We start from the raw sequence: 18,803 nt of genomic DNA, 5'->3' as shown, positions 1-18,803 counted from the left end.
AATTGTAAAAATTGGACCTCTGTTTTGTTTGAACTCTGGCTTCATAGAGAACATGGACATTCCCTACAACAGGCTTGGCAAGGACAAATCATTTACTCCATTAAAAAATCAGAATATATTCATAGTAAAATCCCATACCTGGCAGAATGCCCATGGTTCTTGGGACTCCGCAGAGGTCTGAGGCTCATTACCAGAGGGTGCTTTTTATCATTTTGTCTAAGAAACTGACAAACATCTCAAATTTAAGTCTTCTATACATGCTGCCCATCTAACATTAAGGCAAATGTAAAGCAAGGGTGAGGAAAGGATCATCTTTTGGCTTAGGCTCTCTACTTAGGTTTTTATGTAAATGTAGATGTTGCATAGCAAATTATGACATAATACTTCTACGTTCAGGATGCTACTAATTCTGAAGTAGAGCTGTACATGTTTATATCATTTTCTGTTAAAGTATGAAAGCAGATAAAGAAATCATAGAAGAAAAAACAGTTCCGTAAATTCAAATGATTTTTAAATGTTCTAGAAATGGATTTGGATAAGGAGGTAGTATGTCAAATATTCAACTGTACCTTGTAGCTGTTGCAAGATTCTAGAACTGTATCTAAAACTGGTTGAAAGATCCTGAAAGCAGCAGTAAATGTCCGGTGGGTCACAGTGATGAAAAGTAAAATGCCATTTTTGCAATTTCATCTAAAAGTTTAAGTGAGCTATTTAAAAAAAGAATGTAAGTTTGGGAGTTCATTTGTTCTTTTTTTAAACTGGAAAGAAAAAAAAGGTGAAAGAAAATTACTGTCTCAACCAATGCCTTAATCCGTTAAAAAAAGAGGATTTTATAGTTTAATCACACCAAAATAACCAGTGTTAAATTCTTATACTTATTTGGTGTCATTTAAACTTTGCAGTAAATGCATACATTTCTGGTTTGATTTTGAGGTTCTTTTGCATCTTTGAAGCAAGACAGGCAATACATAAGGAAAAAACAGTATGATTCACGCTAATGTGTAGCATTCATTTTCTTATCAACAAGATGTATTAACATGGAAACAATGAACTAGCAAAGCCATCTTGTGCATGGAATTATTAAATTAAAAGTTTGCTGTTGCTAATTTGTTAGTAGGCTTCAGTTGTTTGGGAAAGCTCATACAAACTCATTTTGCAAAACTGATTATTAGATGAAATGCCCTCTGTCCTTGCCACTGGAGGAATAGCTCTGAATCAGGGCTGTGTCACAAATGGAGTTAGCTGAATGATCTCAGTTCAATACCATTTACCTAACAGAATTATGAAAATGATGCTGACATAATGAATAGATTCTGCTCAGACAAATGTAGTCCTCTGGAGACAATGGAAATTCAGTGCAGGGCTGTTTGCTTTCTTTTGTTGATATGAAGAGCTTTGATTCTACTACTAAAGTAAGTTCCTGTGCTTTTATCAGAATTAAGTTACTTTTATGATTTAACAAAGTTCAGTCTAGTAACAGAGATACAATTATAAAGCATTTTGGACTTGTTGGTTCTGGAAGGCATTCTCCTTAAATTATGCTTCTTAAGCAAGTGTATTTTGTTTGCTTTGATGAAATATGTTGACTAGAATAGCATGGTAGTTAGAGTTAACACAGAACTGAATCCCTCTATGTATCCTAGAAAGAATAGTGTTTTGTAGTCAGTGTTTCATGCGCAAACACAGGAACCAGCCTGTATAGTTGCTTCTGAAGGATACTTCCCACCATTTTTTTCTTTTGATTCCTCATCTTGTTCATATTCATACTTGTGAGAAAATTTTCAGCATATAAGTTTTTTCCATTTTACAGATGTGATCTGTGAACCATACACCAGTATGGGTCAAAGACAAATTATCATATTGAGAACAGTTTTGTTGTAAGATATAACAAGAATTCATGATTAAAAAAACAGCCTCAGAATGAAAACAATTAATCTTATGTCAATGTTAAGATTTTCAAAAGCAAAACTTGCCCAGTGTAAATTTCTTTTTCCCCACCATGTTCTTGGAGCACTGTGAGGCCCAAGAATGTTTTTCTGTGGTGTGTCTTTGTGGGCTTTCAGTGGGGCTGTGAAGTACAGATAACTGTAGCTCTCAGAGCGCTAGACATTTTTCAGAGGCATTTATTTGGAAAGAATTTCTGTTGGAATGTAAGAAATACTTTTACTTGTGCAGTCAGCAATGTATATGTAGCACTTCATGTAGAACAGACAAGAATCTTAAAATATTTTTCCTGTTAAAAAGCATCATGGGTTATTATTTGTCTTCTATATGAAATAAAATATATATTCATTCTTTTAGGGTGAAAAAGGAGATAAAGGAGAACCAGGACCAGAAGGCGTTCATGGAAGAGAGGTAAACTGAATGATAATGAAACAGTCAAGTTACAAACTTTTGGGAGGGATGGTTAAGCAATGAAATTTAGAATTTGTGTCAGGATGGATTTTGAAAACATATACACCAGGAGAGGTAACATCCACAAGATGATGGGGCAAGAAAAAGATTCATTCAGGTGAGATAGGAGTATTAGGGCTTCAAGTTGGACAGAGGAGCTGTGAGTTAGGATGTGGTAGGTTCCATGATATTTCTGAAGGCTGAGGGCTCATGAGCAAAACTGAAACAAGTGTGGGGATTAAAGCAACACAGTATAGATGAGAATCATTCCTGGTTGGATAATCTGCTGGAAAAGAGAGTATTTCTGGAGGAAGGGTATAGCTAGGCCTGGAGCCTTGGTTTCTGAAAAGCAAAACATACAGGCTGCTAGCCATTCCTGGGTGAGCTCCATGGGTCACTGTTGTGGCTTAACCCCAGCTCACTCTCTCACTCCAACCCTGCACCCCTGTAGGATGGGGACAATCAGAAAAAGGTTAAACTTGTGGGCTGAGATAAGAACAGTTTAATAATTAAAGTAAACTAAAATATAATAATAGTAATAAGAGTAATTGCAATGAAAGTGAAAAGAGAAAGGGAAATAAACCCCAAGAAACACAAGTGAATAACAATACAATTGCTCGCAACCGCTGACCGATACTCAGCTCAACCTGGAGCAGTGTTCAGGCAATTCCCTCCAGCTGGGCATCATACTGGGCATGATGTGTTATGGTATGGAATATCCTTTTTCCTAGTTTGGATCAACTATCCTGGCTGTGCTCCCTCCCGACTTCTTGTGCCCCTCCTCTTGCTCCTACAGAACATGGGAACCTGTAAAGTGCTTGATTTAAAGTGCTACTTAGCAACAACAAAACATCGGTGTGTTATCAGCATTGTTCTCATACCAAATCAAAACCACAGCACTATACCAGCTTCTGGGAAGAAAATTAACTCTATCCCAATCAAAACTGGGACAGTCACTCACTGTGCCATGTGGCTCATAATAGAGACTTTGAGTTAAAATTTCACTGCCTACTTAGTTAATTAGTCTGGCCTGAGGTAGAGCAAGAATCTGTGTCTAAAAGTACTGGATAGTCCTGCTCATTGAATTCACATTCTAGCTTGAACCTAAGCTAACACTATAGACATGCCCAGCAATACACCTTACTTTTGCCTAATTTATTTTAAAATTTAAATTTTTTTTTTGTATATTAAAACAAGGTGAGAAAGCAGAAATTCAGGTTTTTATTTTCAACACAATACAAAATGGCCAATTAGCCTGAATCAACAGCAAGATTAAAAAAACTAGATTTGTAAAGCAAGCCAGCAGTTTTCTTTATCCCCTCCTTCCCTTCCTGCCTTCTCCTTGACCTAGTTGGGGGTCAACCTGGGTTAAGGTTTTAATTCAGGATACTGTTGGGTCTCCTATTGCAAATCATCACAGTTGAAGGCAGAAAGCATCTCAGAGGGATCTGAACCTGACTGTCCAAATTGTGTGGGGAATGACTGGCATTAGGACTGGAATCCAGATACAGGATTTGGAAAAAAACATGCAGCAAAGATTTTTTAAGCAACTGTGCCAAAAGAGTAAAGGGTCAGCATTTGACCCAAAAAATGCTATGACAGCATAGCTGGGTCTACTGAAAATACAGTAAAACAGACTACATAATTATGACACTTTTTATGTGATCTAGCTTTCTATGCGCACTGTAAACATAAAAATATTTTTCCTATTGTAATTTGTTATAATTTAATGCTATTGGGCTATTCTTGACTAATAGCTGATGTCCTCCATAAGAAAACATATACTGTGTACTGAGCTGAAACTACGTTTAGGTATTCAGAGAGGTATTCTCTTGTAGCCTGCCTGTCTGTAAAGGTGAACCATATACTTCAGTCACGCATACATATATGCTGACAGCATGGAAAAAATACATCTGTGTTTCTTTCCATAGCTCTTGGGACATTTCTGTGTTGGTCTTACACGATCTCTTTTACTACACGGGATCTTGTTCCATAAACCTTTTAGGAAGAGTAAGGTATACCAAGTATCTGGTGAACTCTAGAACATATTTTACATAGTGGCACTGTGAAAGAGTGAAATACTGGACCTCTATATTTTTAAATACTTACTGAACTATTGTAATGTGTCAAGAAATGGTAGATTATCATCATGGGAACTCTCATTAAAATATTTTGGAAGTAAAATTGTGCAAGGCAATGTAATATTGTTTGAATCCACACATACTTCCATTTTAACAACCACACTTACATAAAATGCTTTGGATTCAGTTATCACTGTGCATGGAGATGCCAGTCATTAAGTTTAAATTTAAAGGACTGTGTGTCATTGGCTCTTGGTTGCTATCAGTGTCTCTCAAACTCATTCCACATAAAGAAATGTAACATCCGATATTTCTGAAATAATCAAGTTAATCTGCTTACATGGGTGTAATCTGCAGTGCTGCACAAAGAACGCCTGAAAACACTTAAAGCTAGTGGTACCGGCTGCTGGCAGCTGTTGTCTCTGCCTGGAGGAGTCAGAGCTTCCATACTCACAACTGAAGAACTCGAAAATGATGACTGAACATTTTATCTTGCACAAATGGTAGAAACAGATTGGAATTTATTTTAATCAAAATCAGCAAAGTAGGTGTCACAGAACAATTTTGCTTGCTGTTACCACTTGCATTTTCCTAGCTGTACAAAAAGTTCTTGCTGAAATGAAGTAGCATGGCAGAGGGGAAACCAGATCTGATTTGGCAACTAGATTTTCTGTAATGTTGAAGAGATATCTAAAAAGCTTAATTTCCTTATCCCTCACTGGTTGTGCTAACTGAGCCAGTTAATCTCATTGAGAACCAGGTTTGGATGCAGGAACTGTGAATATATTTAACTGCTCTGCACATCTCCCAGTTTATCACTCCAGGAATCTGTGCCAAGATCTACAATACCGTGTCCCAGTCTGGGACATTATTCAAAATCCATCTGACAGCATGAATGCTTACTATAAATACTAGTAATGGGATTGCCATTGTTTTTAGCTCTTAAGGAGTAGTTATAAATAACATAATATACTGCTAATGTAGTCCTCCTGTGGTATGTGTTCACATTACATCTGTAAGCAGGTATTTGCCTGTATAATATGAGCAGTGAGTTTGTTTGAGTAGTATCTCTGGTTTATCCCTTAAGACTTTTTTAGCCACTTGACGTTTATAATGCTGTCATTTGTATCGCTGTAACAAGTGGCGATTCACAGATACACTGCCTGAAAGAAATCCCCATAAATACAGTTTATTCTCCATCAAGTCCACTGACATACACACTTTGGAGAGGGCAAACTAGTCATTTGCTCAATTTGAATGAGTAGGCATCAAGTGGAATGGCTTAATTGTGGGCCACTCAGTCCCTCATTACATGTAGTGAGATAAGTAACATTTTGACTATTGGATAGGGAAGGTCATAAGGGGAGTGGAGGGATGTCCGTGAAGGGTGGGGAGCAGCCTACAGGGGCAGTTGTTAGGGGAGGTTGTGAGGGGCAGTCATGAGGGGTGCTCATGGGGGGCAGGTGTGAGGGACAGTCATGAGAGGAGCTTGTGAGGAGAGCTAACGAGGGGCAGTCATTAGGGGAGCTTGTGAGAGGCAGGCGTGAGGGGAGCTTGTGAGGGGCAGTTGAGAGGGACAGTTGTGAGGGGAGCTTGTGGGGTGAGCTTGTGAGGGGCAGGTGTGAGGGGAACTTGTGAGGAGAGCTCATGAGGGGCAGGCATAAGGAGAGTTCATGAGAGGAGTTTGTGAGGGGCAGTCATGAGGGGAGCTAATGAGGGGCAGTCGTGAGCAGAGCTCGTGAGGGGCAGGTGTAAGGGGAGCTCGTGAGAGGCAGGCATGAGGAGAGCTCGTGAGGGGCAGGCATGAGGGGAGCTCGTGAGGGGCAGGCATGAGGGGAGCTCGTGAGGGGCAGGCATGAGGAGAGCTCGTGAGGGGCAGGCATGAGGGGAGCTCGTGAGGGGCAGGCATGAGGGGAGCTCGTGAGGGGCAGGCATGAGGGGAGCTCGTGAGAGGCAGGCATGAGGGGAGCTCGTGAAGGGGGTTTGGGAGGGGAGTTTGGGAGGGGCAGTCATGGGGGATGTTCGTGAGGGGAGCTTGTGAGTGGACTTTGTGAAGGGTGCTCATGAGGGGTAGTTGGGAGGGGAGAGCAGGGGCAGCTGTGGGCTGTGTGGGTAGATGGGGGGTGGCAGCTATACAAAGTAGGCCACTATGGAGGGTAGATGGGTGTGACTTTGAGTGGAGATCATGAGGGGCAGCCATGAGGGGAGATCATTTTGCCCTTAGTGACATGGTTTAGTGGTGTGCTTGGCAGTCTTTGGGTTATGGTTGGTCTTGATGATTTTAGAGGTCTTTTCCAACCTAGTTGATTCTATCTGTCTCTGATCATATCCCATATGGAATAAGGACAAATTTGCAATACAAATATCCATGAAATTGTGGAGTAAGATCGATGTTATATTCATATGCTTGTCAGTCGAACTGAATTGAAAAGAAAAATCTTTGTCATTGAAAGTTTTAGACTCCTTTTGGAGTTATGTCGTTGACTTATCAGTCCAACTACTGTTTTGCTGACATAAATTAAATCCCTTAGCAAAAGGAGGTGAAAATAAAAAAAAATGTCATATATATCAACACGTGTCATGCATATTTAGGGGAAGAATAATGTCTTTCATAAAAATTGGAGAAAAAGAAAGTTTAAAAAGTGGCCTGAAATTAAAATCTAGTTTATAATCTCTTAAACTATATGATTCACTAATTTTTTATTTATTTTTTTTCCTCCTGCTTTGAAAGTCAGTACCCTAAGTGACTTTTAGAAAACTTTCCTACATAAGGTGTTGTTACACTTTACATACCTGATGCCAAAGGATGGACCTCTGAAGTTAAGTGAGCAATGGAAAAACAGATAGGTTTCAAATGGAAAGACAGAATACATACCAGACCTTTAAATTTTTCAGCTTGTGGGAAAAGAAGCAGAAGCACGAACATTTTTAAAGGGATCAAATGTCTTGATAAGATAGTAACAGTTATTTACCTTCACACCCTCATGGTCTGTTTCTCTAATCCCAAACTCCCTTAGGACTCTCTTAGTATCTCTTGGCATTGTAAGGAAATATTTGGATAGGAAAGGAAGAGTCCTGTTGCTTCAAAGTATGAAGTTGGGAACTGTAATTATATCTGGAGCTTGAGGATTCTGTTAGGAGCAAAAGTATAAGGGGATAGTAGGCATTGCTCAGGATCCAGAAAATTCTGGTAGTATAGTAATTTGAAGTTTTGAATGACATTAACAAGAATAGAGCAATGGCAATATGTGAAAGCACATGAGACAAGCTGAATAATAGTATATAGTTTGCAGCCTTGAAAATACATTGCTAAGTTAAAAGAAGTATCCCAATGTATACAGCTCAGTGACTCTGAAGCTGTTGTTTAAATTTAGATTTTAAGGCTGCTCTGTGGATCAAGTATAGTTCTGTTGTCTTACTCATCAGAGTATTTCCAAGTTTGGTTACTCAGTAGAGATTGTTGATTCAATCTATTGTAATTTGGTTGTACATTGTTGGTTAGTGTGTTGGATTGTTTACTGTATTTCCAGTACTTTAGATAATTTGTATTGTTCTAGGAGATTTTAACCTGATGTGAGATTGAACCAGATTTTCTAATGCAGGCCAGGGGATTGTAAATGCTGAATGAAGTCTTTTCCAAACAGTTATCTTTTAAAGTGAAAAACCTGTTCTCCTCAGAAGATTATGCTAATCTTACAGCATTTTCTATTGCTGCATGAATGTAGCATAGTGTGTGACACATAAATAGTGGTCAACACTTGGCTGCTGCAGAAGCTGCTGGAGTCTTCTGGTTGGGGTTCAGCTGATCTTTGAATTTTTTTCACTGGGAAGAACATTTGTTATCAGCTGCCAGTACATTTTACCTGATTCACCTCTTTCCTGTGATGATGTATAAGCACTGTCTACTGCTTTTTCTCTCTGAAAACATTTTCAGTGTATGCTATGCTTTTCTCAGGCCTCAGTGAGTCTGCTAGAGCAGGTTAAGTCAGAATTTATCAAGTAAAGCACTAGGGCACAAAGAGCATGTTTTACTTGGAGGTAGCATTCAACAATTTTCCTAATGTTCCTGAATTCCAGAAGGAGTTTTCTTACTGATACTTTCATGCGAGGTTGACAATTCAGTTATTTTGGTACTGAGATGATGGTAGTATCAGTTTGTAGATTATTATGTTGACCCAAACAAATTGACTTAGGGGACAATGGGTGATGGTTTTAAACTTAAAGAGAGATTAGGACTGGATGCGAGTTAAAAATTCTTTACAGTGAGGGTGGTGAAACATTGGCACAGGTTGCCCAGAGTGGTGGTGGGTACACCATCTCTGGCGATATTTAAGGCCAGGCTGGATGTGGCTCTGGGCAGCCCGATTTAGCTCAAGATGTCCCTGCTTATTGCAGGGGAGGCTGGACTAGGTGACCATTGAAGGTCTCTTCTAACCCAAACTGTTCTATGACTTTGTGTTGCATTGTTCCCTTTTCTCACTAAAAATGTTTGACCTCTGATCTTTTCCAAATGACTGAAATCACAGGAAGTGAAAAACTGTTTTGTTTTCCGGTTCTGGTTATACCTGGCACTTCTTTTGAATGAATAAAATGTTCTCCAGCCTGGTAAGGAACATACTTACCACATCACTAAGTAAAGTTATTTTTATTTCACAATGGAGCTCCAGAGCAGAGCAAGCATTGTATTAGACTGGGCCTGGTTTAAAGGGAAACGTCAAATAGAAAACCTGTCACCTTTTGTGCTAGTAATGCTGAGATACACGACACATATAAAATCACATCCCTTGATGAATTTGTAAAGCCATGGTCCTTTTTAAAGCTTTAAAACACAGTTACTGCTTTTTAATTGTTTTCTCTCCTCATCTACTTCAGTTTGTAGGCTGGCGAAGACTCCAGTAAACTACTATCACAAAAAAGTCTGATTAAATGTTTGTCAAAAATAGTGTCAACCAGTATGGTAACTTCTCCTTTAAAGTCCTTCCACCAGAGGAAGTACCATTGCCATTCCCTTGCAAACACCCCCTTGCCTCTAGTTTAGTAACTGTTAGCCTCAATTTTGCTGAGTTTACACCCTTCTTGATATTTGTGATATAGTTATTCCAGCAATTTATCTGTTGATCAGCAATCATGTTACAGTTACCTGTCTTTCTAAAAAAAAAAAGTCCATAATTTCTGATATTTCACATGTTGTTGTTTTATTAGCCTTGAGCTGTCCCTATACATGTGTTTCCTAACACTTACTTTACATTTCGATATCCATAGAGGAACCATAATATAAGTTTATCTGACCTGTAAAAAGACCAAGCTGTAGTTCTTACAGAGGAGAGAAAGTACCAGCTGAAGACTGTGTGGCATGTTGTCAAACATGTAGTTTCCCCTTGTTCTTTTTATGTGATGTTGACTTCTGTGGTCATCAACTCTGCAGTAGCTGTCAAACTGCATAGTTTACCAAGGTGCACTGCAGGAGCACTACTAAAAGCTTTAAACACACCAATTAGGAAAAATGAGGTCCATAGTTTGACAGTGTGTGGCTTTGGTTCAATGTCTTTTGTCTGCAGTTGTCATTTCTATTCAGCAGAGAAACACAGAGATATAAATATATATATATCTTTCCATTTGTTAGTTGCAGATCTTTTTCCCCTTTATCTTCCATACATATACAGCTTAAGAGCTAACTCTTAAACCTATTGCGCCACTGGTGATTTGTTAATATTGATTTTGAACCAGATCCATACGATTTGCATACCTCAAAAATCCCTAAAATGGCTTTTTAGAACATGAACTGATTGTGTTTTATGCAGCCTTTCAGAAGGAGGTGAAAAGTAGAATGTAGTAAATGGAGACAATATTAAAACTATGTTATAAATATGCAGATTGTAAAAAGAAAGCGATTTTTTGGCTTGGATTTTGAATCCATCTGCCTATTACATTTTCTTAAGTTCAAACAGCAAAACTACTTCTGATTTAACTATTACATATTTGGCAAGCTTAATAAAGGACAAATCAAAGCTAAATCAGGGGTATTTACAACAACCACAAATTTAATCCGAAGTGGGTACTTAAATGCTCATATAGTTCTAAATGATGTTCCTTCCAGATGGTGAATTAATGTAATTTTAGCAGGAAGTGAAGTTGCACAAATACGCAGTATTTAGAACACTCACTGATTTAATGTTTCTGTACCCACCAAGGCACAGATGTTACTTATCATTTTCGTGCCAGTTATCTCTGTCTTTCCAATTACTGCGTGCTGAGGATGAGAGTTTGCAAGGGCAAAAAGGGGGCTGGGAAGAACTTAAGTTAGTAAAACCTATCTTTGAATCTGTAGAGCTGTCTTTGATTTAAAATGTATCTGCTCTGCTGATGCATGCCTTTAAACCATTGATCAGAGAGAAGGCACAAGACTTGGCTTAAACAAAAATGAGTTCCTGGTATGTTGGTCCAGCATCAGAAAGAAGTTAATTCCTTACTGCAGAATTGTTTGAATTTGCTGGGCATATTTCAAAACCTCTTGCTTTTCCATGTGTTTTGCAGCAAGGAGAAGATAACAAAGATTATGTGTTGGGAGCTGACGAGTTGTCTTGTAGGTGTTTTAGAGGGTAAATTCAGGCTAGATATAAGGAGGATTTTTTTTACAATAAGGACGATGGAACACTGGAACAGTTTTCCCAGAGAGGTGGTAGATGCCCCATCCCTGGAAGCATTCAAGGCCAGGTTAGATGGGGCTTTGAGCAATCTGATCTAGTTGAAGATGTCCCTGCTTATTGCAGAGGGGTTTGACTAGATGACTTAAAGGTCTCCCAACCCAAACTGTTGTGTTATTCTGTGATAGTGAAATTGCTGCGTATGTAACGTGTAAGATTAGGCAGTATTTATTATCTGCTTCTCCAGCTGAAGGAGAACTAAGGAGGGAGGTATAAAGGACTCCATTATTTCTCTAATTGTGTTTTCAAATCCTGGAGAAGGTCAGAGTTTGAACCAGGTTAGACCAGCTCAGCATTGCTACTTGAAACAGAATTCCAATTTTATCAGAGGTTGAGTGAATGTACTAGTACTTTCTCTAGCATTTTGTCTTTGTTGGCCATGCAAGATGCAGACCTACTAGCACTGCAAAGGAACTTTGTATTTCTACATGCTACTTTCTATAATGGGGCACAATCAAGTAGATAGTTTGGCTTTGTATGTTTAATTATGTGTTAAAGACACATGCAGTCTTTGGTAGATGCTTCTCTGTTCACAAAATACTGAAAATAAAGAATTATAAAATAGTAATGCTAACAATGTGGTAATATTTAAAGACTTAGTTGATTAACATACACTAATTCACAGCAATACAGGATTTTGTCCAATGTTTTGCACAGATGACAACAAATAGACATTTTTCTTCTTTGCCCAGGGACTAAAAGGTGATCCTGGTAGTCCTGGTGTGGCTGGTCCTAAAGGAGAAAAGGTACTTTTTCGTCTGTAAAGTTGCATGTATATTTCAGTGTGCATTGTATTATTGAATGCATTCCCTTAACTACATGTGTTAAATACCCACTGCTGCCATTTGTGTAGCAAGGGTTAAGGGTTGAAGAATATGAATAAGACTAACTGTAAATATGGAAGACAAGTATTTTTTTTCCACAGCAAATTTTGAAAGGAATTCAGAGCAGGAGCCTAAATTCAGTGTTCTGAATTGCTCTCCGAGTGCTCTGATTTGCTCCCATGGATTGAACCTGAATGTCTCACAGCGCAAATCATACCGTGGCAGTTTAATTCCGTGAACATTTTAATGCAGTCAGATGTCTTTACATATGTGAGCTGTCACACTGGCTTCATGGCCACCTTGTGCATGTAAGCTGTAACTTGCAACTTAACATATGCAAACATGTTTTGAAGGATTGCTTTCTGTAAGTGTCCAGGGCAGTAAGCTGTGATTCATTTATGCAGAGGCCTGCCACTATTTTTCTCACTTAACCTGTGGTGAACTATGTACTTCTATGACATTACTAAAAAAGAATATTGCTTTATGTATATATTTTCATAATGAGAGCATGTTTGATGATTATAATGAATTTTCTTCCGCAGTGGTGCATAACCTCTAAAATGCCCAGAGGTTAAATATGTGTAGCTATAAAGATTGCTGATTTATTTACTAGTTACTGTTTTAACTAGGGAGATGCAGGACCTCCAGGACCAACTGCCTTGAATGTAAGTACACATGAAACAAAAACAGGAAAAAGAAAATCATTAAGAAGTGTTGCTGGTTTTAGCTTATTTGTAATGTAAATACTTTCATTATTAAATATAAGAGACAAGTCCCTCTCTTTAGAATGCCTCTGCATTTTCTTTATAAATTGTGAAGTGGGGAAAAGGGAATTTTGTGAAGAAAAGCAGTATGTTTAAAACATCTTGTTTCCCGCAAATGCTAACACAAATATTGGTTTGGGATTTTTTTTATTCTGTGTATAGATAGCATGGGCTGGTTAAAGTGAAAGATTTCCCTTGGTATTTTTAGGGAAAAACATTTTTCAGTAAAAGCTTTTTTTCATGTTCTGTTGTCAGGTTATTTTAAGTGCTTAGTTATAAGTACAATGTGACACAGTATTATATACATAGAATGCATATGTTCAACTTGACACACAGGACCTATTCTCAGAAAGTTAAGGTAATATATCCAGCAGATAGATGTGGGGCTGCCACAGCTCCTTCTGCTCATGTCCAGCTGGTAGCGAGGCCGAGCATGCCTTCCCAATAGGCACACAAACACACATACAACGCATACAGCCAGATCTGGCACATAGGTCAATACAGATGGACACACTCAGTACTCCCACAGGCACAAACAATGCCACCTTGTTATCCCCTCTGGCTGATCATGGTCATGGTCTGGTACTCAGAAATATATATATGTACATAATGTGCATCCCCCTGGTAGGTGAGCTCACACACAGCCTAATCTACACACAGTAGATGCCCCTGCTCCTGGTCTTTCCACACACTGACACAGGTATCTCTAATAATATTTGAGAATAACATATGCTTCAGTATGAAGCATTGTTTATCCAGAAAAAGAGGTTGCAAAATTATTTTCACACAAAATAGAAAATTGTTCAATTTTTCCTTTCAAACACTTGCCAAGTTGTGTCATGGTCTTGATATCTATACAATCTTTATATCTTACATAAAGACCAGATATGTATAGCAAACACACACTAAAAAGGAAAAAGAAATGTGATGTTATAATGATGGAAAATCACTTACTAGATTCTTATGAAGAACAATATAACAGAAACTTAAGGTGGTTTTTGGTTTCTACAATTCTCAGAGGAAAATAAGCAGACAGGTATATTCCTTTCTTTCTTTATAGAAAAAGTCTGTTTATCAGACTCAGAAAGTTGCAAGTTTGGTTACTAATTCATTTATTCCCTTTTCTGTAATTTACCTGCAGAAAAGAATATGTGAGGCCAGCCATGGTGATTAGTTGTCTTTTGTCTTTCAAGGAAAGACTTCTTGAGGATGGATCTGTCAATTTCTTTGTGAGGATCTGGTACATGCTAGTGAACCAGCAAAGAAAACTGGCCTCCAGATTAGTTGTATTGTGTCTAGATAGTGCATAGAGATGTTTTTTAATTTTGTTGCAATAATCTGTGCTCCAAGCATGTACAAAGCCTTAACACAAATGTCCCAAAGCTCTCCATGGCAAGTTTTGCTTCATAAAAGTAATACTTCTGTCTGAATCCAAGTAATTTTGTTCATAAACTGAAGTGAGAAGGCCTTCCATTAAGGACAGTCTATTTGGGTAAAAAAATTGAGAATGGTGCAAAAGAGCGTGGCAAAAATGAGCACAAAGACAAAAGCTCCTGAATCCCCAGTCTGTAGTTCCACAGCATGAATAGATCTTCCCTCCCAGACTCAGTGTAATGAACTACTTCTACACTATTCATGTTACTCATATAATCCTAAATAAACTTCATAAGAACTATCATTCATAGTGTAAATTATCATACATTGTCTTTTCAGTCTCTTCCTTTCCAAGACTGTAACAGCAAGGATCTTTACAATTGCTGAGGGGTGTAACCAGAAACACATACTATAAAAATAAATTCTACTCTAAGGTTTCAGAATTAAGTTGCAATGTTTTATGGTACTTGGTTTTGGATTATGAAATCTAAATATCTGGTATCTTAATATCCCAGAGACAAATCACAGAATCATAAAATGGTTTGGGTTGGACGGCACCTTAAAGATCATCTGGTTACAACCTTGACTGTAGGATTGTTACAGCAATAGATGGTTTGGAGTAGGTCTTTCTTCGGATAGATTCTTACAGGCCTAGAAGGGATCATTGAAATAAAAATAGGATACTTCTGAAGACACAGGAAAAAGAATTAAGGAGGCTTATTTTCTATGTGCTGTAGGACCACAGAATGGTTCTTTTGAGCGTTTCTTATGTAAATGATAGAAAAATTACTACATCCATTCTGACAGCAGCATCTGGATATATTAGACCTGTTTTCAATGCATTCATTGTCTTCAGTTGCAGTTGTGGACACTTAGCTTTCCTAAGAGTCATGCTCAGAGGTGAGTAGTATAACATCAAAAATCTGAAGCTGCTTTCAAATTGACTGAACTTACTCCTTCTGTACCTTAAGTGATTCACTTTGATAAAATGGACTGTCAAAGAGTTACATTTCTTTGATTATGAAATGCCATGCAAATGTTTTAGCTCAGTTGATTCAGGCACAGCAACATGTCTTTGTGTTGGTACACTGACTGATGGTTGTCTTCATGCTTTTTAAAAGGAAACATTTACATTTTAGGGAAGCAGACACAGGTCTTCAGAGGGATGTTATTAACTGATGTACTGAAACAATTTTTTGTGTAGCTGCTGACTGAGAGACAAGAGTGAGTGTGAATTGGTTTAGCAGTTTGAAGACAGATTACAACACTGCTGAATATATGGCCCAGCAGGAAGGCTTTCTTTCTCCCCCACTGTAAATAGTCATGTGTTTCTGTTGGCAAGAGCTAAAAGATGAATGATGTGAATGGTGGTGGCCTGGGGAAAATCCAGTCCTCAGAGTTGTTTTATTTGTGTGACTTCTGTATGGCCGTGACTCTTACGATATATAATCATGAAAGAAAGATGTTGTATCTCACTGTGAATAAGTAGTAGGTCAGATAATATCAAGGTTCATGCGTCACTGGATGAGAACTTATTGTGTCAGGACTGTTCATGCTGTTATAGCCAAAATCTGACACCAGTGTTTCATTATGAACCCTGTTAAAGCAAAGTTTTGAAATGTTCCATTCATTTGGGACTCATGAATAATGCCATAAATCTGTTCTCCACTTACAGTCATTTTTAGTTTTTCTAATGTGGAAATGATTTTTTTCTATTTATCAAAAGGCAAAATGAATTATTATGCTGGGGGACAAGGAGGGAAGAGGAGTGAAAATGATGACTCACTGTTAGAGCTCAGTCAAAAATGGATTTGGGCAGGAAGGGACAAAATATTGAAAAGGACTTGGTTTTGCTCAAACTGGATGATTGGGCCTGGGTCGTTGACCTTCTGCCCCAGTTCAATTGTGTACTAATGCAGGTGTGAAATGATGGCATTACAGAGCTCTGCTGCCCTGTGCAGGTCTTCCATTGCTATGTATTTTCATAGAAACCATACACCAGTGGCATAAACTCGAGAAGGTCTCGAGTATGTGTGAACTAGAACATCAGCACTGTTGTGCAGGGCCAGAGTGTTCTTTCCACACGCAGACCTGCACCGTGGTCCTGTCCTCAGCATGGAGAACATGAAGGTGGCAAAAGGCTGAGACTGCTTCATTGCACTTATTCCCAAACAGCTGACGATCCTTTGGTCTGTGGAGAGTTGTCTGTAGTTAATCTATGGAAGTGTGTAAAAGTAAGTAGTAGAAACTTTCAGGTTTTCTTTTGTCTGTTATTTGTACCCATCTAAAAGGTGTCTGTGACCCTGCGTATAAAAGTGTTCAGGCATCTCTGACATGTAGGAAATCCTGTGCTGCTCAGAAGAACAGGGAGCACGCTCTGCCCTCCAGTGTGAAAAAATGCAGAAAGAATGAAGTTAATGGTACTTAGAGAAAAAAGACGTATTTTTAAAAGTATTCAACTGACAGATATAGCCATTATACTTTCTGTAAGGAATGAGGGCTACTTGGAGGCAGTATGTGTGGCAGAATTCATATGTACCCAACAGCTGAAAAAACTTACCAGGTGGATGAGCATATGCCAAACTGTGAAACAGGGGAAATAATACCACTGGTTCTTAAGATGCAAAAATAATTTTATGAGTTTGAAATAGAAATTTCATAGCTCAGTGCATTGCTCTGAGAAACAAAAAAAGTAGAGCTGTGAATACTCACGTTTGATATCAGTTAACAGAAAATCTCTGTTGAAATCCTAAAGACTGCACACTTACCAAAACTCATTTGCAGCGATGCCAGAGAATTCAGAGTTTGTGTTTGCCTGACTATACTTTTCTGCAGTGAATAGAGATGGGATTAGAATTGCAGCCCATGTTTTTCTGTACATTTCTTTAAGGCAGGTATGGAAGTCTTGTTTCACCAAGAAACAAGGCAGGTATGGAAGTACAGTTTCATCATTTTGAATGATGAATTAGAGAGAAAAAAGGAACAGCACTGAAGCAGAAAATAAGCTAATCTGTCAAAAGAAATTTATGAAAAAATGTGTATAGGCTTTATGTAAGATTGTAATGAAATTAGTAATTTCAGTAGTACCAAGTATACTTTTGTGATTCATGCAGTATTCATATAAATACATTTTAGTGGCTTGGATCATTAACTTTTACATATATGTTCAAATTTAAGCACTTTTAGTAAAGATGCAAAGTTTTTCTATGTTTTCATGGACTCCATTAACGCTATATAATTCAAGATATATGTATTTATTTTGTCTCTTCAGTTATGGTGGTAGTTTTATGGAAGTAGACCAAAGTCATGACTGATTCTCATCCTTTCTATATGCTGTCTTTAATTTCTCTGGTATGTTCTTTCTGAATTGCTCTGTAAGTATTAGAAAGCATTTTAGTAGTTTTCAAGTCTTATAATGCATGCTGGGAATGTAGTTTGAACTTTTCTCCCTAATTATGCCCACTTTATTCAGGGATATGTTTAGTCTTTAGAAGTTTAAGTTCCCTGATAAACATGGTAGCCAGGGACCCTTCAAAGAATAAACAGGAGGGATTATACTGCTTTGTGGTGTGGTTTTGTCAAAATGTGGAATTTAGTGGCAGAAGCTGGGGACTGGTTTCTGCAGCAGCACAGCTGGCTCTGCAGCTTGCCCGCTCTGGTATCCCCAGCTTAAGCCTGTGCGTGCCATGTCAGAAGAGTGACAGGTGAGGGAAGGTAGCACAGCCATCTCTCGTAAAATATATGATAACTATTCCTCTTGACACTCGATATGCTGCTTTTAGTTCCTGAGGAAAACGAGCGTCCGTCCGTCCGTTCCTGTGAACCTATCCCTTTCAGGAGTTATAAAATAGTCATCCAGATGGCACCAAGTGTTTATGCAGAATCTGAGGCTTAAGCTGGTCACAGACAGAAGTCCCCAAGACTTGCTTACTAAACAGATAGTTGGAATGTTGGCTCCCAGGTCTGGTTAAATTGAGCCGAAGGAAGCCGGCGCACAAGTGCGGCTTGGAGGTGGCTGTGGGAGGAAGGGGCAGATTCAGGCCTGGGCAAGCTTCACCATCACTTTTGGCTCTGCCCTCCCTAAACAAACATCAACAACAGATTACACAGATTTCCCCTCAGAGCTTCAGCAGTTATTCATGTAAAGCGAAAATTTATTTGATGCAGTACTTTGTCATAGTGTAATTATCTGGCATTTATACAGAACTCTGAAGTGGAGGGGTTTGGTATCCTGGCATTCTTGCTGTTGTAATGGGCAGAAGTATTTTGGATGATTCTTCCTGAAAGATCATGTGCCAGTTTTTGCTTATCTTGACTTCTGCACACTATTCCTTTCTTGTCCCACAGTGGAAAAATTATGTCATCAGAATAACTTTTATTACTTAAGAAGGTATCACACCCTCCAACACTAGTAAGCATCTCAATATTATCCTCTCTTTCTTTTAATGTAATGATGTAAAGGAGAGCAATTCTAGTTCATTAAAGAAAGTAGAGATAGGCCATTATATTTTCCTTCTAAATATATTCTTTTCTTACACATCCCTCTAAGAAAAACTATAATTTTATCTGCTTGAGTTGTTTTAATGGAGGTGTATTAATTTCATGAAAATACTGGACTGTTCAGTTGTTTTGCATGAGATACAGTGATCTTTCACAATATAA

At 38.3% G+C, this 18,803-nt stretch overlaps 1 protein-coding gene across 4 annotated transcripts in view; it reads left to right on the top strand.

Annotated features, from left to right (window-relative positions):
* The window catches only part of COL19A1 (collagen type XIX alpha 1 chain), a 180,486-nt gene that overhangs the window by 80,180 nt on the left and 81,503 nt on the right, over positions 1-18,803 (top strand). For 3 of the 4 annotated variants that reach the window (XM_061460530.1, XM_061460529.1, XM_061460528.1), the window contains 3 exons: positions 2,302-2,355; positions 11,872-11,925; positions 12,633-12,668. In XM_061460530.1, the coding sequence (XP_061316514.1) occupies positions 2,302-2,355; positions 11,872-11,925; positions 12,633-12,668 (144 nt within the window). The remainder of the gene's footprint in view (positions 1-2,301; positions 2,356-11,871; positions 11,926-12,632; positions 12,669-18,803) is intronic. The other variant, XM_061460531.1, reaches the window with a different exon arrangement.

This window comes from Pezoporus flaviventris, unplaced genomic scaffold, assembly GCF_033815535.1.
Source record: "Pezoporus flaviventris isolate CSIRO_AGI_PZ_B2104156 unplaced genomic scaffold, CSIRO_AGI_Pfla_v1 ptg000031l, whole genome shotgun sequence".
NCBI lineage: Eukaryota > Metazoa > Chordata > Aves > Psittaciformes > Psittacidae > Pezoporus > Pezoporus flaviventris.
Note: the sequence above shows the minus strand (reverse complement) of the source record. Positions and strands in the feature narration are given on the sequence as shown.